Below are 20,884 nucleotides of genomic sequence, written 5' to 3'. Positions count from 1 at the left end.
GGGGCTGCAGGAGACCACCAGACCCCAAAGGGCTATGAGCCTTCCACCCTGGGAACCCAGAACCTGACTTGGACTTACCTGCTGGTGGCTGTTGTGTGCAGCCTCCTCCTCGATGCTGTCGGTGAACTCGGTACTAGCATCTTCAGTATCGTCCCCTGCAGCTGCACCTGGAAGTGAGTCCAGAAGAAAAAGGTGACTCCTTTCACAGGTGGCTTTCAGATAGCAGCTACAATTACACTTTTTTTGCACCTGCCTCTGATTTCTTTCTTTCTACGTATGCGTGACCCCCTAGCCAGCAGGGCTGAAGGCAGGACCAGTGTGCCAGATGTGTAGAAAAGCCTTTTTTGCTATTAGTATAGCATTGGACTAACATACAACTTAAGTCTTAAAACCTTCTCTGGCTTTGACTGCACAGACCTGTACCTGAGAAGCTGGCTGTTAGATAGGGTGATCATCCCTCTCACCTATTTCCAGAAAGCCTGAATTATTCTCTGTCCTGCCAGTCTGGCAATGTAATGACTTTCTCTTCTGAGATATGGGCCCAACATGACTAATCTTTTCCCCCACTAATGAGTGCTCAGAGGGTCTGTATTTACTCGGGATTAAGGGCGCCCGACTTTTCTCATACTTTCCCATCTCTGGGGTCAGTTGTGCATGGGGTGACAATCTCTCTGAAGAACACCCCTCTAGGGGCTTTGTGTCCTACAGAAGCTCAAGTCCAGTCAAGACTCAAGGCACAGAATGATTTGGGTGCTTCCTAATTCCTTCCTTTAACCTCCCTATCGCTCTCAAACTCTTGTTCAATGCCAACATCTTTTGCCTGAAGGGTTTCTTATACGTCTTTGTCCAAGTGGGTTTTAATACGTTCTTTTTTTTTTTTTTTTTTTTTTAGTTTGTTTATTTTGAGAGAGAGAGAGAGAGAGAGCGTGCAAGCAGGGGAGGAGCAGAGAGAGAGAGAGAGGAAGAGACAGAATCCCAAGCAGGCTCCATGCTGTCAGTGGAGCACAATCTCACAAACGTTGAGATCATGACCTGAATAGAAATTAGGAGTTGGATGATCAACAGACTGAGCCATCCAGGCGCCCCATAATACATTTTTTTATTCCTTAAAGATGAACACCGTCACCCTAGAACACAAACATCTATGCCTTGCAATAAGGGACAAGTAGCTGAAATTCATGGTCTGGGCAAAGGTCTTAGACAGTGTTGATCAACAGAACTTTCTGCAGTTGTATGCATGTGCTGCCCAATACAGCAGACATGTGGCTACTGAGCACTTGCAATGTGGCTAGCATGATTGAGGAACTAAATTTTTAATTTAATTTAAAATAAAATTCAACTAGCCATACATGGCTAGTGGCTGCCATATTGGACAGAACAGAGCTAGGGCCTTTCTTCCTCTCCACATCTGTCTAATAAGAGACTGTCCATCCAATTTTAGATTAAGACCTATGGCCCACATTACTCATTTCTTCTAAAAATGGAGGATTTATGATGGTTAATTCATTTTAACACCAAGGAAAATCTACCCTGATACTTCCTGGGTCTGTAGAACAGGTCTTACAGAACCTACCCAAGTTAAAGAAGCTTGAGATCTAGTTCTCACCTCCGCAACCGACCTATTAAAACTCCTCTTCTGACCACTGAGTAACCTGGGCCTGAAAGAGATTAGACGGTGGGTCCATGGTTATACAGCTAGTCCTGACAAGAGCTATGCCAAGAAGTCACGTCTTTGGACTTTCAGACAGAGGCAACTCACTATTCCTTCTGGTGACAGATTAGGTCTTTGTTTCTTCTTCCAAGACCAAAGAACCTGCTTCTGAGCTCAGACCTCCATGGATGAAAGGCTCTGCACGAACAGTGACCATTCACTACCCTCGCTGCAGAGGTGAACAGGAGCAGTTCACACCTACATTCCATCTCTTGTCATCTGCAAGTTCAGGCCAGAGTGCTTGCAACGACCCAGGCCAATCTCGTTAAAGTAATAAAAGGTAGTAAGCATGTTGCCTTAACAACTTAATCTTATGACTCATTCCATGAATGTTGCGTTAACTTTGGACCGAGTTCCTGTACCCTGTACCATAAAGTCTGACCTACAAAGACGTATATCCACCACTCAGCACTTTTGAAGATTCCCTGGCAGACAGTGTACAATAGGCATTTCCAATACCCCATCTTTCAAACCAGCCCCAGAACCGTGTCATCCACAATACTGGTTGTGGAAGAACACGCCCCCTACGCTTTGGCGACTCACTGAATCCGGGATGCTGATTCACTTGAGGACATGCCAATCCTATCATGCTTATTTTGGAAAATATTCCCTGTACCACAGTAGAGATCAGAATCTTTTATTTTTTTTCCCTGCAAAGAGAAGGAATGTCCCACTCAACGACAGATTAAGAAAATACAGTTTTCACATTGTTTTCACATTGAGCTTTGGGCCAGAGAATGATCCTGTGGTTGAAGAAAGCTCAGCTGTAGGAGTTCAGGTCCTCCTTTCCATATTGTTCTTGGTGGCTTGGATGGCCATGCTGCCTCACATCCCCAGGGGATTCCTGTGCTAGGTTCCAGGAGTAAGGTAAGGGAGGACTAGAAAAAGTGACTGTCCCTGGTCTTAAAGGCTTTTATCTCACACTTTCTTCCCTCCACTTACCTTTGTCAGCCTTTCTGATGCCACATCTGCATTTTTAGGTAATCTTCTCTTTAATTCATTCAGGGACAGAATACCACAGTTTTGACTTCATCAGGAGTTAGATGGAGACAAAGTAAGAATGCCCATTTCATCCCAACATTCCATTACATAGGTGTTTTCCTTTTCTTATTCTTAGCTAGCTCAGCCTGCTCTAGCTCCGTTGGGGGAACTTCAATGGTTGCTCAGCCTTTTACCAATTTGAGTTAGAATGCTGAAAGCTTTGGGTGGGGGGGGGCTGGAATAAAGGTGAAAAAAATTTATAGAAAATATTGGAATAAGTTATCCTACGTAGAGCCCTGTAAGTTTACCCTAAACACCTTTCTTTCTGTTTTGTTTTTGTTTTTCAATCAATGATGATAAAAGAACTTCTCTTTTGTGAGGGAACACACTTTCCTAAGCTTTTACAATGCAACAAAATACTATCTTCCAAACTAACTTGGAATGCTCTAAATTTCTAACTTAAAGGCACTATACCTTATATTCACGAGCATACTGCTAATTATTTTACATACCCTGAAAACAAAGAGTCTGTCACTTCAAATTTAATTTTCTTCTCCAGGTTTTATCTCCAGGTTAAGTTTTATATGTTAGACTAGAAATTTTATTAAACCCTTTTTTATTGGAGGCTTTGATGGTGGCTCTGAAATTTGAGAAATTGCAAATTTCTCTCTATATTTCACATATATAATGGACGTGGTACCTAAAACTCCCCATTAGGTTTAGAAAAGTATTTTCTCCCAGCTATCTGGCTTGATCCAGTACACAGAAATAAAAGCCTCTAAAATACTTTAAATCCTTAAGTGAAAATTTAAGTGTTATGCATACGTATTCTTTTAATCATTGAAACAATAATTGAAATTTTTGTGGAACTTTGTAAGTTGAGGATGGCATAATTAATAAGAATATGGACTCTGGAGCCTGATTATCTAGATTAGATTTCTGCTTCTGTCCTTAGTTATGTGACTTTAGGCACGTCACAACTTTCTGTAACTGTTTCACCTCTTCCTTAGGGTTAATGGTGATATCCACTCCATACAGTTGTAGTGAACTTCAAAGGATTTGCTGCTTTTGAAGTGCTTAGAACAGTGCTTGGCATACAGTGTGTACCCAATAAATATGGCCTTGAATCAATATTAGTATCATTGTTGGTAAACTGACATGGATCCATGGGCTGAAAAAAGGTGGCCCCAGAACATAAATGTAATCAGCAGAGAGAAATTTTATACCTAATGTTATTAACTAGAAGATCTTGATGGAGTCTATTCTGCACTTCCTTACTTCTGCTTCCCGTAACAGGAGGTTTGAAATAATACTTTTTGGTCTCTCTGCATCACAGGAGAGTCGCAAGAACAGAACTTGCAGCAAGGTAGGATGCATTCTTTTGAACAGGTCTTTTATAAATAGGACTCATCGTTATTACATTATAACTGCTTTACAACGCCATCATGTATGAATAAGCCTTAGGGGAAAGGTCATATAGTGTTATTTTCATTCTTCAGTAAAGGAGCCTAAACTGGGTTGTCCCCAAATTCTACTCTACAGTCATTATCGTTTCCCCTTTTAGCCATTTATATTCAACCAACAGAAAAGGAGTAATATTTCCCATATAGTTACTCAGAACATAGCAGGAGTCACATCTGATTTTGGAAGGGGACGGAAAGAGCAAGAACCGTACAGAAGAAGCAGGCGTGTGGTGCTAAGCCCTGGGGTGGTATTGCCCTCAGTGCCAGGCCCTCGGACCAGATCCTCTGGGCCACCACACTTGCACTCTTAGGCACTCTGCCCTGTGCTCACCGCGAGAACTCTCGCATGTTCACATCATGAACCAGCTAAAATATCCCTGACTTAAATATGACGATGCTGTGTGACAAAAAAGGTCTCCTGTCAAACTGCCATTTCACCTGCATCCATTCCATTCTGAACCATAAAAAAATTGTAAGATTTCATATAGTCCTCCATAAGCTTCTGCTGAGAAAATGCTTGGACTAGACAGATTCCGGATCTGATCTTGGAACGGAAGTAGCTAGAAAAGAAAACTGCCATCTGCGGTCAAGTCCCTTTAAGACATAACTTTGTCGTTAATCTGCAACATCTCTCAAGCAGCTTTCCAGCTTGTAATTTATTCAGAAAGCATTTTCCAGTGACTTAAAATTCTGTAACATTAAGGAATTCCGCCTGCTCATGGCCTCTTTTTCGCTCCCTCAAAGAACACAAGAAGCGGGCCTTTCCCGGAACATTTGTGGGAATAGCACCACCCATCACGACAACTGGTTCCTCAAATCTCCATCCTGCTTGCTACTGCTCTCCTTCAGCTAGGAGACAAGAAAGAGTTTTTAAGGTAAAGTAGTTCACTTCACATTTCTGGGGGAAGCGTAACGCTGTTTCTTTAGTCTCACTTCCTTGAGAGAGAATAATCCAGGTTTCTTCCTCTTCCTTCCTTTAAATAAATACAAAAGCATTCACTGATCCCAGAGCCTTAACTTTGGCTTGGAATTTTAGTATAATAATGATCAAGGGACTGATTGTCCTATAAGGAAACGAACAAAAAAAGACATGAGCTTTCTCTACTTCTTCTCATAAATCTTCTCAAGAATGAAACCAACTAGTGACTGTTTGGCCTTTGATACTTTTATTGGATCGGTAAACAATTTTCTGTGTCTCAACTAAAGTAGCTAAATTCTAACACTTACGTATTTAAAATGTACACTCTCCATTCCAGCACAAATGTTAACACAGTTGAACACAGCACAGTGCCATGAATAAATGAACTTCCAGAGGAAAATGTACAGCTTGTTTTGGTGAAAAAATAGTCCTGTGAATAATCTACTGCCAAGTTATTGGATTGTTTAACATGCCACTTCCTTCTTCATTTAAACTGTTATGAGATCACTTCAGTTTTTCTCAACAGCCCTAGGATCAAAATTTTGTGTGATCAAAGTAAAGCTGTTTTTATTATCAAACTGAATACTTCATGGAAACAGATAGAAATTCATGATTTATAAAACATATTTGTACACACACACGGCTCTTAAAGTTTACAGATTGAGAGGTTGGTATTTTAGAGCAATGATTTTGTTAACTGCAAAAGGTAATATTACTTTTGCATATTACATATTAATGTTACACTAAAGGCAAAGCTAGCTACATGCATGTGCTAGACAATTCTGAGTTTTTAAAGGGAACAAGGAAGCCAATTTAGTTCATCTACTTAACACCCCTACTCTTCATATTATTTCCTAGCAAACATTTTCTTACTGAACTTTCTATATTTTATCCTTCTAGCTTTAGCAAAAGGAAAACAGTACGATAAATAAAAATTTTTATTTCTGGAATCTGACTTTAAACAACATGTTAAAGGGAAAGTAATGCCAAAAGAATTAGTACATCACTTTATAAGTTTAATCATTCTCTTTTGAAACCTGGTAAAATTCCCATTGTCCACTCTACGTGTTGCGATTCCCTACCACTACCCAACTTCCACTGGAAGCAAATTACAAGCAAAATTTTTATTTGGGAAACTCATCCTGGCTCATGTGATTATATAGAAAGAAGTTGAGGACTTACCTTTTGTCAACACTCAGACTACTTAAAAGCAACATGTCTTCTAATTATAATAAAATTACTTAACAAAGTTATTACTCTAAATGTCTAGTGAGAGGGTATCTTAAATCCATATTCCAAAATGTTTTAAGACTCAGAAACTATTATCCTACAGAAATCACCCTGATGTATTTTCCCATGGACTCATTCCTCTGATTTCTTATCACCAGGTTACCCCACACAAGCTCCATATTCCTAGCTCCTCTTTCTATAGTCAAAATGGTTCTTTACTACTAAAGGGAGAAGAAAAGCTAAGTTGTAACTTGAAGAGAAAAGAGAGAAAATACTCGAGATGTTTGTATTTCACAGGATGTTAGTATCTGAAAAAGAAAGCTAATTGAACTTATTCCACCTCTGGTACCATTTCTACGAGCCAAGAGGGATGATGGACTTTAAGGGCATGGGTCTCTAATATTTCATCCTAGCTTCCTAGGCAGTTTGTCACATTTCCATGCAGGTCACTGGCGGCAGACCTGGAGAATTACTGCTGAGGCCCTAGTTGAAGAGGCAACTTGAGTTTTTCAGGGACATCCAGTGTGAAGATTCTAGGAATTTTTCATATAAAAAGATCATGAAAGCAGAAAAAACAGTAACTTTATCCTACCAAACAGGAACTAGAGTTTTCTAATACTAGCTCAAGGAAAGCAGAACTATTGAAGTTTTTTTCCCTCTACGGTTTATAGTCTAAAGGGAAGTGACTGTAGGTAGGTCAACTTCTATTCCTCAGTGGAAGGAGCAATTTTTGGTGTAGTCTGATCTGCTTCTCCTTTCCCTAATCAGAGGACCCCAGATTCAACTGGAAGACAGAACACCCAATTTTCTTAAACTGTTTCAAATCTAAAGCCAAACTCCCCAGGACCAGATACCAAATCAGCATAAATTAGCATAAAAGTGAAAGGTCTTTTATGTACACCTAGCCCAGAGGTCACTTAGGTATAAACTGTACAAGCAGGATATACTCAAGAACCTTCTAGGAAAACTTTTGTGGTGAGAATCTAATATCCTGTACAGGTCATGATTTTCTGGATCTTTATAGATCTCTTACTGTTCATAAGGACATGGACAAATCTTTTAAAAATATGAATAAGGAAATAGAAGTACCAAAAATACTGTGCTGTCCACAGTGAGCGAAGAGAAGGGCATGTGGGAGAGGGGTGGGTAAGATTAAGGAGAAGCGTGCATCTATCAAGGCAAAGGCTGACAATATTAAAATAGCCCAGTTGTGCCTTTTCAGAAAAATAACGTGGCTAAACAGCTAAGAAGGAAACACCAGAAAAACGCTGACTTATACGAGGCACTAATAATCATCAGACTTCAACAATATAAACCTGCAACAGAAAAGAATTTAAGGGAAGTATCTATCAAAAGGACTCCCATTTCACTCATTAAATAAATCCTGGAGGTCCTTTACAACTCTACAGCTCTAAAATTATAGACTTCATCTACCCTGACCTCTTACCATCATTACTTTGCATATTTGCTATTATTCAAAAACAAAATGTAAGAAAAAACAAATCTATCCATATGGATTTTACTCAATTTAAGTTGTATGCTTCCAATTAATCATGGCCTGGATGTAATTCATTCATTTTCTCTCAAGATTTTTTCTTTTTTTTTTTTAAATTCAAGCACAAGGTTCTTGTGGGGCTCAGCCTCTGACTCTTGATTTCGGCTCAGTCATGATCTGATGAGATCTGTGAGATTGAGCCCAGCACTGGGTTCCATGCTGAGCATGCAGCCTGCTTAAGATTCTCCCCCCACCCCTCCCTCTCTACCCTGCTCGTGCACGCTCAAAAAAAAAAAAAAAAAAAAAAAAAAAATTAAATTATTGTAATGTTGAAAATGCCTGACAAAGGTAAAATAATCCAGTAAGATAAAGGGTCTGTACTCCTGAAGAGAGAATAGAATCATTTTATATCATGCTTAATAGAATTATGTGAATGATGTGGCCTATCACAGCATCATCTGTCTATGGGTTATAGAATAAAATTCATCAGAGTCGAGTTCTCTAATAAGATGCCAAATTATCCCACAAACTGTTAGACTAGCAAGCCCTCTCCAGGTAGCACTGTTTGCAAGCCTCATTCCAGGACATTAGTAGCAGATTTTAGCCACATCTATGGTAGCAAAATCAACCTCTTAATTTACCCTTTCTCACACAATCACTTAATTTTCTAAAACGTTCCCCAAGGATCAATATTAAAGTAACTATAGCACTAGTCTGTCTCTTTGGGACCCAAATCAGGACCAGAATTCACTTACTTTCCTCCCCTGCTTATCTATTATGATAATTTTTCAATAGGAAGTTGGGTTTCTCATTATTCATCCAGCTACTTTAATATTTCTAACACTTAGTAACAGTTCAGGATACCAAGGGAAATTTCTACTCTTGGAGGGGGATAGAAGCAGGGGTAGAAATTATCAGAAATTACTATAATCACTGAGTCATTAGAACCCAAAAAACCACCCATGTTTGAATCTAAACAGGACACTTGAAAGCTTCCTTGGTCTGTTAGCAAAATTAAGGAAAACAAAAAACAAAAAACAAAAACACTTCCTAAATGCGTTATAATCATATGACAGACTAGTCTTTGGTGGGTTTAAGTTTCTGTAAGTTCAATTACCCCCTCTTTACTTCTAGAACATTACAAAAAGCTATGTGCAGGAGATGGTCCCTAAAGATTAGAAGACTAAGAAAGTGGATGGTTCCTCTGACACTTCCTATCTCCTTCCTTAAATGACCCCTCACCCCAAAGGCCATTAAAACTTAAAAGCATTTCCATAAAGAGAAAGGCTTAAGGCCATCAATCTTTTGCAAAATACTTAATCAGAACATCTCAGGGTGCTTCTCCTGGAGAACATTTTCTTCCCTGTCCATTTTGGTTTGACTGTTGTTACAGACATGGCTACGGTTACAGAGACTTGGACAGAATTTAGAATGTAAGGCAACTCGTGTCAACCCACGAATGTGAAAGAAATACAAGTGTCATGTAAAAAATGATGGGAAAACAGAAAAACCATTGGGTGCCCCCCAGGTGAGAAAGAGTATGCAGTCACATTTATGATGCTGGAAAGCCTCCAGTCCCTGTTCACCAAATTCTGTGTTTAAAAACTAAAATCTCAGCTTCTAATCTAGGAAACCTCCAACCAGCAGAAATACGAAACCTCAGGGTGTTGAACCCACAAAGCTCCAAAAAATCCTGGTTACTTTTTACACTCTTGATATTTAAGATAGTAGAAATACAATCTACAGTGCCCCTTTCCTTACGCATCTCCTGCTACCATAAGAAAGCACTGAGACAATGACCAAAACCTGATCTGTGATTTTTTTTTTCTAAACTATTCAAACACTCCAAAGCTTATTATTTTAATATGGAGTAATGTATAAGCACTAAAACATGAAAAGCACAGGACTCCATCTAATGCCACTACCAAATGGCTGCAATAGGCTATTTAGTGAGATGCTGAATTTAGAGGGGGACATTACATTTGAAACTATCTTTTTTACATAAAGAATTGTGACTCTGAAAGACATGGGAAGCGTTCTTATTAATGTTCTGACTAAATAGTATACTCTTGGTTTAAAGAAAAAATACTGATGGAATTTCATCCGCATCTAATCTAATTTCACGATCCATTTGATTCAATATCAACTCTGAAACAGCATCAGAGGAAAAGGTTTACCGTAAACACTTGAATGGTCTTTGCCTCTGCTCTTCAGCTTGACCCTTGACCCTTCTACTACTTGCAGTGGGCTATGGCAAGACTTGGCTTTGATTACCTTCTGAGAAGGGTTATACCACTTTTGCAAAGTCATTCTTATGGACATTTAATCTCTCTCTTTTCTCTTTCATCTTGAAACTTTTATTTGATTAAAAAAATCCTCTCTCTCAAAGAGCAGGAGTTGACTGAATGGCAAAAATAATACACATGCATGCATTTATGACAGGATATGGTACATATGAAATGGGCGGTGAGGGCGGGGGAGGAATAAACTTTATTGGCCCACGGAAAGAGAAGAGGGGATGAGGGGGGCCGGGGAAAAGCGTGAATACGGGTGGGAAAACTGAAATGGAATGATTTAAAAGGTGCACATTCATTTTGTAACCTCCACCATTCAACTCAGAGAGAGAGCTGCACAGCGCCGCGCAGGGAGACCAAAGTGAGTTTCACTCTGTAGCTGATGCTACTTGCAGCAGTTCTACCATTACCAAGTCACCATTTAATTCTGCCAAAGCCAGACAAGGCTCTCGGGTTAGTGCAAACAAGGTTTTCCATCCTGGGCTGCAGTCTGACCCGCCAGTGCTCAGAAGGCATGCTTGTGACGAACTCGCACACTTTCCAGTTCCCCACCTCCAATGGCGGCCAGGGTCTCCAGCCTGCTTAAGCGCTCCAGGCTTCTTCCAAGAACTTCTTCTAGCCGACCACGTATCACCTGGACCCCTTCTAGTTCCACCTGCAGAGTTCGGTCTCTCTCAGAGCTGAGTAAACACGCCACATGGAAGGAAAATGGATTAGCTGTCGACTGTAATGAGTCTACATATACTTCCAAAGAGTCATGAGACTTTCTAAAGGATGCTCTCCAGGACACAATCAACGAACACAGTCTTTGTTTTGGTACTGTTACTGTTCATTGCTGACAGATTAGCAAGGCCTGCTCCTTTATGCTAGATTCTGGGCCAATGTCACATAAAACTATAGCTCCTAAGACTTATCTCACACCTCTATAGCCAACACAAGAGAAATTTTGCTTTTTTAAAAAAATTTTTTTTTAATGTTTATTTATCTTTGAGAGAGACAGAGTACAAGCAGAGGAGGGACAGACAGAGGGAGACACAGAATCCAAATCAGGCTTCAGGCAACTCATGAACCACAAGATCATGACCTGAGCTGAAGTCGGACATTTGACCGACTGAGCTGGGACCCAGGCACCCCAAGAAATTTCACTTTTTGACTAAGAGTATTCGTTTCTGAAAAAACAAAACCAGGAAAAACTACATGCAAACTGAAGCAATACTGAGCCAAACAGGACCGCTATTAAAGATAGGTGTTCTCTTGGGGCACCTGGGTGGCTCGATCAGCTCAGGTCATGATCTCACAGCTTGTGAGTTTGAGCACCGTGCTGGGTTCTGTGCTGACAGCTCAGAGCCTGGAGCCTGCTTTGGTTTCGGTGTCTCCCTCTCTGCCCCTCCTCTGCTCGTGCTCGGTCTCTCTCTCTCTCTCTCTCTCTCTCTCTCTCTCTCAAAAATAAACATTAAAAAAATAAAATAAAATAAAGACAGGTATTCTCTCATTTGTTAACCAAACTTGACAGAGCGTTAAAAAGGAATCCAGTTCAAAGACTAAAGATCCAGAGATTCTTTAAAAAGTAATACAGTCAAGGGGTGCCAGGGTGGCTCAGTCAGTTAAGTGTCCAACTGAGGCTCAGGTCATGATCTCGTGGTTCATGAGTTTGAGTCCCCCGTCGGGCTTTCTGCTGACCACTCAGAGCCAGGAGCCTACTTCAGATTCTGTGTCTCCCTCTCTCTCTGCCCCTCCCCTGCTCATGCTTGCTTGCTCTCTCACTCAAAAATAAACGTTAAAAAATTTTTTTTGAAATTAATACAATCAAGTTGTCCTATCATACCTCTCTTCTGCTTTCATTTTCTTCAAGGAGAAAGAAAAAAATGCTTAAACTGAATACCAAACTAGAAGAAATTGAATAGTAAAAGAATAAAAATTAGGAAAGAGAAACGGGATGAGGACCAAAGGCAAATGAGAAAAAAAATTAAGGGAATAATAGAAAATGAACCAGAATGCTATAATACACATGACCAAAAATCAAGAGGTACAAGCAAACATATTCATCGTGATGGCTAGCAGTGATCCTGGGTTGATATCGGCCATCACGGTAAATATATTTTCTTTCATGATACTCAGTGAGTATCAATACCCTTTATACCCTTACTCTTGGAATAGAACAGCCCTTACCAGGACATGGAACAGAGGAAGGAAAGGAAAATACATTGAATGTTTACTATATGCAAGGCATTATTTGAGACATCTGACAAGTCTTCTCATTATGTGTAGCTGTATGAAATAGGGACTTCTCACTGTGTAGCTATATGAAATAGGGACTATTTCTGACTTGAGACTTAAACACTAGGCTCAGAGCCATCCACACAACAAATGACAAGTTCAGTAGTGCCAGTGTCTTTGCTCTTTTTTCTTCCTGCTTTGAGATCATAAGCATCTGTGCCTAAAGATGAATAGAAGGATATATATTGCCGTCACTCTCTTACCTCTCTGGATGGGCATGGAACTTCACCAGACTGCTATAGAGCTGTCTCTCTGCTTGCAAAGCCTCATTGAGCCGACTCCGTTCATCTACCAGCCCTTCAAGCATCAGCAGCAACTGAGGAAAAGAAGCAATACGCAAATGGAGACAGGAGACACAAAGCCACATTGGATCCCGAGAAAGCAACCAAAACAATGCACTAGCATGTACTATGACCAATAAAACTCACTATCTAACTACTTAAACTTTCTGTTTTATTTTACAGTTTTCAAATCAAATCACGCAGGTGCGCCTGGGTGGCTCAGTTGGTTAAGAGTCCTGCTTTGGCTCAGGTCATGGTCTTGTGCTTTGTGAGTTCAAACCCCTCATCGGGCTCTGTGCTAACAGCTCAGAGGCTGGAGCCTGCTTCAGGTTCTGTGTCTCCCTCTCTCTCTGCCCCTCCCCTGCTTGCACTCTGTCTCTCTCTCTCTCTCTCAAAAATAAATAATAAACATTAAAAAAAACGAATAACCAAAACTCTATAGGGTAGATTTCAAACATGGGAGATAAAAGAAGAAAGAGGAGACAGAAGTCAGAAGCATAGGAAAGAGGCTAAGAGAAGAGAGTGGAAAGAAAAGAGAGGAAGGGTCAGAAGGAGACACACAGTAGTCTTTTTATTTACACAATAGTTTATTATTTACATTCAATAAATATTTATTGAGCACCTTCTATTGCCAGGCTCTGTTCTAGGGATAAGCCTACTATCTAGTGGGTGGAGGAGACACCATCAGTCACAGACCTGTGTCACGGTGAGCCATAATAAGTGCTGTAAAGAAGGTGAACCATGACAGTGTGCAACAACAGAGGTCTGTGTAGGTGAACTGCTCCAGTTAAAAGCTAGGACTGGAGTGAAATGAGTAGTTAGTGAGAGAGATGATAACGCAGACAGGGAGTATAGATAAGTAGGTCTTTTTTAAAAAGTCTGGCACTGAAGAAAGGTCAGATATGGGGTGGTAGCTACCAAGGAACTACAAACGTTAGGGGCCTCTGTTACTGCTACTGACCAAGGCAGGAAACTTTAGAGCACAGATTCTCTACAAAACTCCATCAACACCCCTTCATAAGTAATGGAGAATGACAGCTTTTCTGTTGTCTATTTCACAATAAAAATAAGGTTTATATTTCAATAACTTACTTGTTGTCTTCGATTTCCTGAAGCTTCCTGACCCTGTGATTCTACTGAAGCAACTTTTTCCCGAAGTAGTAAGACTTCTTGGGTCAGGCGTTCCATAGCTGGTATGTCTTCAGGATCAACCAGTTGCATTTGCAGGTCCTAAAAGTAAAAAAACAAAAAACAAAAAAACTAGTAATAAAAATGCTATTAAGCGGAGGAGCAAAGGAGCAAAGGTCCCTGAGATAGTCTACGCTGTCAAGTGGAATACTGATAAGTCATACAAAAGTAACAAACATTCGTTATGAAATCTCAGAGACTCTAAAGAAGTCAAAGAGAACATGGTGATATTTAAGAGGCTCAGACTAACAGTGCATCAAGGAAGCAAGCACTTGGCCGGGGGACTCAAAGTATTCAAATGTCTGAAGGTGCCCTACAGGATTCTGAGCTGTAGTCATTTCCAATGGTCTTTAAAAAGCTTTGAAAGACCTTTATGAGGTCTTCTTTTATCTGTATGTTCCTGGTCAGGGACTCCAGATCGGCCGCCTGCACCTGCAGCTCTTCCTGTTGCACAGCCACCACGGACTGTAGTGCAGAAAGTTCCATCTGCGGAGAGGAGAAATCCTGAAGTTAGTGGGTAGAGGAGACGGCATCTATCACATTTACATTTTAACACCAAGGCCAAGGTTTTCCCACATTATATCACCATCAGTCAGTAATGCAAGTAAAAACTAGAAGATGAATAGTCCTCTACTGGATCAGATCAATAAACCACAGAGTGTGGTACGAAGGCGTGTTTTATGGGAAGCTGTAATGGTAGTTTTAATGATGTCCTCTGCTTTAGTCAGCACTATAAAACATCAAATTTGTTTAACTAATGAGTTTATTATGTTGCTTAAAAAAATAGGTCACCGTTAGCAGGTGAGTGAATCCTCCCAACAACCCTACAGAATAAACTTCTCTTCTGTTCCCCAATTTACATATGAGGTGACTGAGGCTGACAGAAATTAAGGAACCAAGTTAATTAACCAAGTAAAACCAAGGACTGGTTCCAAGTCCTGGAGCCAGGAAATGGCAGATCCAGAATGCGAACTCAAGGAAGCAGACTCCGCACATGAGGCTGTCATGCCTTTCCTGCAGAGTCTACGCATCCACATGTTCTTCGTGGTAATGACAAGTAAACATTTTAAGGAACTATTTTGAGATATGTGAAGAACACAGGTGTAGGGGGCACCTGGCTGGCTCAGCCAGTAGAGCACGCGACTCTAGATCTCGGGGTTGTAAGTTCAAGTCCCACGTTGGGTGTGGAGATTACTTAAAAAGAAAGTCTTAAAGAAAAAGAAAATAGGTGTGACAAGGAAGACAGATGACACACAGAGAGTTTAAGGCACAGCCAAGCTTCCTAAAGGAAGCAGCACCTCTTTAATATATAAAATGTGAGTTACCTGCAATAAAAATGTTACTTCTACCTCCATCAACACTGACAGTTCACCATGTGGGCTCCTGATGATTTGCAACTACACAAAGTTATCTGGTGTTCTGGGCTACTGCGGCATGTTAGGAAGAAATGCTTCTCCCATTTCCTCGCATGTCGAAGGACCTCAGTTAATATAACTCCTAACCTTTCTCCACTCCTTTACTCAGCCCCAGGCAGGTAAGGGACTTGTCTTAACGGTATATTGGGGAAGAATAAATGAGGTATGCTTGACTTAGCTCCATCTTTCTTCTTTCGGGGAGGCACCTGTCTGCAGGAAGCCTGTTTTTGCTACTGCTTCTCCAAGGGCAGGCCACAGTTGTCTGTGACTAGGTAGATAGAGAAGTCTACCCAATTCTAGGGATTGGCTAGCAGGCCTCTTGGTTCTTGCATTAAGTTCTCCACCTAAGCCTTTATCTGTAACGCAGTTGGTAAAATAACTATCTGCCACTACTTTATTTCTCAGTTTGTTCAGATCCTGGGTATGAAAAAAGGAAGGCCCTCTTCAGAGGCCTCTGTCATTACAGGTGGGTATTTGCTCCACATAAGAGAAATTCAAACATGAGGAAGCTACATTACTGCGGCATGATAAAGGTCTGCAGTGAGGCAGACATGGGCTTTAAATCTTGGCATAATCTTCCTACAAGGCATTTAAACTGAGCTTCAATTTCCTCAACTGTAAAAACGGAAAAAAACACCTACTTTTCAGGGCTATGTGAGAATAGAGAAAATGTATTTAAAAGTGCACGGCAGGCAACCAGTGAATGTTAATTACTGCCACCACAGCTACTATTATTTCAAGACAGTAGGGGGAATGTTTAAAAATTCGGGAAAATCGACATGGCTTTTGGTACATTATCTAATATTAGAGGGAATGTGATAATGAATATATATGGCACTGAACCGGGGAGCGGGAACTGATTAAAGACACAAAAGTAAGCAATATAGCTAAAGATAACTCACTCAAAATAACCATTCATAGTCATAAATTTATGACCTCCAACACAGGACAGAACCAAAAAGTAATATTACACTGAATTGAGTATATACGGGAAAAACAGGAATGGCATGTGGAAACCGAACCGAAATATCTGACACAAATAATCAGATAATGGCTACAGTAGAACCCCTGCCCCCCAAAAAAGAAAAAAAAGGAGGGGAACTAGGGGATTTTGAAAACTGGTATTTTTAAAATGCCACACAATTTCATATCCTCAAAACTGGAGTCATGTAACAGGAGTCTGGTTATGAGGAGAAATATAGTTATGAGAAAAGAAACAAAGAAGTACAGTAAGAGAACTTGACCACAAATGCGAATACACGTCTTATGTTATAGATTAACTCTGGCAAAGAGACGGACTACACCTGATATAGACTAGCCAGGTAAAACTGAAGTTAGGAGCCCATGACACTGCTGACCCTCTGAATTAGTGTTAGCTGGTAACTCTATACTGTGGTCCTAATACTTCTTCTACATCATAGCTGGACATACAACCAGCTGTACAGGGAGGCAGAAAGAGAAGGGATTCTTCTGGAAGGCTGAGAGGCCTCTCCTGAGAAAATTCATGAAAACTCTCACCAGAAATAGGGCATGAGAATGGGAAAATTATCTGCTCCAAGTCATGACTTCTTAGCAAGTCTTTTGAGTCACTAAAGACCTCAATTTAAATCTTAGCTTCAGGTGTCTTAGTTACAGGACTATTTCCCACCTCCAATGTTTAAAAAAAAAAAAAAAAAAAATCAGTGTTTCAGCTTCTTCATCTATAAAATAGGGTCAATACCACTCAGTTTACAGAGTCATAAGCATTAGTGCTAATTTACATTCCCATACAGTGCACTGCATACAGCAAGTAGTCAATAAACATTATTGATCAGTCCCCACAGTCTTTAGTTCCAGGTTTTTAAAACTAATTTTCCAGATCAAACGTCACAATTCGAAGCAGGAATTATATAGTATTTCACTCTTTCACAAGTCCTTTACGATTATTCCAGTTAGCAACAGGCAGAGAGAGCTGCTATAAGCTCTTTTCAGCACTTAAAAGTTTAATGGTCTCCATGTATAAAAATAAGGGAATCTTTTGAGAAAATATGCATATAAAGCGATTTCTGGTTTTCTCCAAAAAGATACGTCTTACTTTGCTTTTGGACCTAGGTATTATACTTGGACAACTATAGCCTTGAATATAAACTATCTTGAAATATAAACTATCTTGAAAGAAAATACCAGGAATTTAGAAATTAGGCTCACTGAGAAAACTCACCCGACTTTCTCTTTCTTTTTTAGCCATGAGCTCGAGTTCCTCCTTGGCAGTACTCAGTTCTTTCTCCAGCCCGGACACTGCATCCAAGTCTCCTGGAAATGAACACACAGTACTAGCTTCGATCACTACAACCCAACACGACCTCTGCCGTTTTGCTTCTGGGGAATTTACTTTGAATACACAATCTAACAACAACAATAACGACGAATATACGTATAGGTTGTTCTTTGCAGCATTATTTGTAATGGCAAAATACTGCAATCAGTCTACAGAAGACTGAATAAACCACAGTATGTCCATGCAATGAAGTACTATAATCAACCGTAAGAAAGAATGAGGAAAATCTTTATGAACGGATATGGAATAATTTCTAAGCTATACTGTTAAGTAAAACAGGGCAGGTACAAAAGGATACACCTAGTGTAGTATGTTTTACGTAAGGAAAGGGGGCAACAGGAACACACACATACACATCACACAGAGACACAGGACTGCTCTCTTACTTTGCAAAAAGAAACCTAGGGAAGGATAATCCAGAAATGAAATCAGTTGCCTTCAAGGGAGGGGTGAAAACAGGAGAGAAATATTAGGGAAGTAGTTGGGGCTTCTGAGCATACTTTTCTATATATTTGAATTTTGAACCATGCTAATGTTTTATTTTTAATGTGTAAAGTTAGTTCAGTAATCATGGGCAGGAAAAAGCCTAAAACTGAATATTAACATAAACAAACCTGTATAGCAAATAGATAAAATAAGCACCTAGGAAATAAAAAAGTTAACCCAAACAATTTTCTGAATTCACTATTCTAACTATATACCTTCAGTGGGAAATAGTCTAAGGATTAAAAAAATAAAAAGAAACCTTAAACATTCTTTAATGATTCTTTCTGCTGATAGGTGTATTCGTGTAGCAACCCTGAAGCCATTTTTGTGTATTGTGCAAATGTATAAATATACTGACGTTATAGGTAAGCAGGTTTCTCAATGTCAAAAAAAAAAAAAAAAAAAAGAAAGAAAAAGAAAAAACAGAAAAGAAAGCAGATACAAATACAAAATAAGCCAAAGAAAGAACTTGTGTTGTTCAATTAGAATTAGAGAAATCAGTATCAAACACACATACACACACACACCCCTTTAGTTCTGTTCATGTAAAAGGGCCTAGAAGCTGTGAACCTATCTTATGCCCAGAAATTAGTATCTAAATGCCATTATCCACTTAAAGGAACCAGAGCCCCTTGAAGTAATGGGTAATTCCAGGGCTGAGGCAGGGAAAGTAAAAGTTGATCCCAGAACATCTTATTGTGCCAGAAAATGTAAAAGTGCTGAAAAACTGATGGGGAAATACCAAAAAGAACAGAGGAGCAGCTAGAAGGGGCTCCAATTGGCCAAATCTGGGATAATTTGGGCATCAAATGGAATAATAACAGAAATAGACAATAAAATGTGTTTTTAAAAAAAAGAATCTAGTAGAACACATTGATATAAAAAATGGAGTGGGGAGAATACAGAAAGGGCAGAGCTTCTTTGTAAAGGAACACACACTAATAATTAAGGAAGAAATTTTAGAAATAGAAATCACTTTATTATTATTTTTTATGTTTGTTTGGGGAGGGGGAGAGAGAAATAGAAATCACTTTATTATTATTTTTTATGTTTGTTTGGGGAGGGGGAGAGAGAGAAGAGGGAGGGGGGAGGGAGATAGTGCAAACAGGGGAGGCGCAGAGAGAGGGAGACACAGAATCCAAAGCAGCCTCTAGACTCTGAGCTGTCAGCACAGCCTGATGTGGGGCTTGAACCCACGAACCATGAGATCATGTTCTGAGCTGAAGTAGGATGCTCAACTGACTGAGCCACCCAGGTGCCCCAGAAATCACTTTTTTAAACTATCAATGTAATATAATAGTTGATTCAGGCAAGGCTGAAAGATGCTAAACCCCTGGGTGAGTGACTGTGGGGAAACAGAACTGCCAACTAAGTAATCTGCCAACTGGCAGATTACTAACACAAAGGGAGACATGAGCCTTCCCAATGGAGAGATCCAGCAGATACAACCTTAACCAAGGATAATACTAACCAAGGATAATACTAACTGGTATCATGTGCTCCTGACGTGATGCACTGAGAAAGACATCACCCTTGTAGTATTCTTGCCAAAAATGTTAAACTTGAATCTAACCATGAGGAAATAATCAGAGCCAAATTGAGGGCCATGAGCTGACCCAGAGTTTTCAAAAATGCCTACGTCAAAAAAGACTAGAAAACTGTTCCAGGTTAAAGGAGACTACAGAGACATGACAAGTAAATGCGATGCATGACCCTGGAGGGAGAAACCCAGCCATCGAGGACATTCCAGGGACAATGGGAACTCTGAATATGAACTGTACATTAGGTACCAGGACTATGTTAAGGTTGAATTTCCTGAATATGATAATTATACTGTAGTTATGCAGGAGAATGCCCCTGCTGTTAGGAAATATGTAATGAAGTATTTAGAAATGAAGTGTCAGGATACCTAAGTAATTTTTAAATGGCTTGGAAATTAACATTATATCTGCGTGTATGCATATAAATTAAGAACGCAAACGTGGCAAAAAGTTAACAGGGTGAATCTTAATACAAGTGTATATGTGTTATTTTTGCCACCTTTCTATAAGTTTGAAATTTGTAAAATACAAAATTGTGGAAAGGTAGTTTTTGAAAAAAGGTAAATAGGGAATAAACAAATCCAGCATCCATTACTCTTTGACTAACATAAAGTTTTCCTACTAAAAAATAACTACTCGCGTGACTTATCTATGGAATTGCATAATAGTTAACACTGTAACACAGAAACAAAAGTTTTTACATTCTTAATATCGTTTAAAGATCATAAGTTAATTATCAAAGTCCACAACCTTTCTTATTATAGCGCTATAATCACCACTTCATTAATGACAGTAAGCCCCTATTTCTAGAACTCACTGGGGAAACATCTTCCTTGATGTTAGGAAAGGGGGGGAAGCTACCACAGATCCCGGCTTTTTGCTCTATGAAAGTCAGAGACTGTAATCCCAAGCACTCAGTATAAGTTTTGTTCCTACTATGCACAGAATTCAGCTGTTTTGGGGGAGTTCAAGGCCTACCACTGTCTCTTACTTAGATGGCTGTGATCTTGGCAAACAGCTTAATGCACACTGCCCGCCACCCCCCCACCCTGCCCCCGACATGTAAAACAAGTTATGCCAAGTTACAGTGAGTAGACAGGGACTGCCTGAAAGACATCCAGGAGAAGGTGTCAGCCCCATGGTCTTGCTGTGTAGGTTGGGAAAAACTACCTCCTGCATTTCTGAATCCCTGCAAAACTACGTGAAAAGGACAATCAGGAGGCAGTTTCCCTGGGCCTAACCGTGTACCCAGAACAACAGTGTCAATTCAACGTGAGGTAAGGTCA

The 20,884-nt window shown here is 39.9% G+C and overlaps 1 protein-coding gene across 26 annotated transcripts in view; it reads right to left on the bottom strand.

Moving 5' to 3' along the window:
• LOC123598569 (phosphodiesterase 4D interacting protein) overlaps positions 1 to 20,884 on the bottom strand; it is a 223,381-nt gene that overhangs the window by 41,239 nt on the left and 161,258 nt on the right. For 25 of the 26 annotated variants that reach the window (XM_045478847.1, XM_045478851.1, XM_045478850.1 and 22 more), the window contains 6 exons: positions 17,455 to 17,546; positions 14,209 to 14,325; positions 13,744 to 13,881; positions 12,574 to 12,686; positions 10,646 to 10,773; positions 79 to 167 (listed from right to left, as the gene is read on the bottom strand). In XM_045478847.1, the coding sequence (XP_045334803.1) occupies positions 79 to 167; positions 10,646 to 10,773; positions 12,574 to 12,686; positions 13,744 to 13,881; positions 14,209 to 14,325; positions 17,455 to 17,546 (677 nt within the window). Of the gene's footprint in view, positions 1 to 78; positions 168 to 5,298; positions 10,774 to 12,573; positions 12,687 to 13,743; positions 13,882 to 14,208; positions 14,326 to 17,454; positions 17,547 to 20,884 lie in introns of those variants that run through there. The other variant, XM_045478870.1, reaches the window with a different exon arrangement.

Source organism: Leopardus geoffroyi, chromosome C1 (assembly GCF_018350155.1).
Source record: "Leopardus geoffroyi isolate Oge1 chromosome C1, O.geoffroyi_Oge1_pat1.0, whole genome shotgun sequence".
NCBI classification, from domain to species: Eukaryota; Metazoa; Chordata; class Mammalia; order Carnivora; family Felidae; genus Leopardus; species Leopardus geoffroyi.
This window is presented reverse-complemented; position numbering and strand designations above follow the sequence as displayed.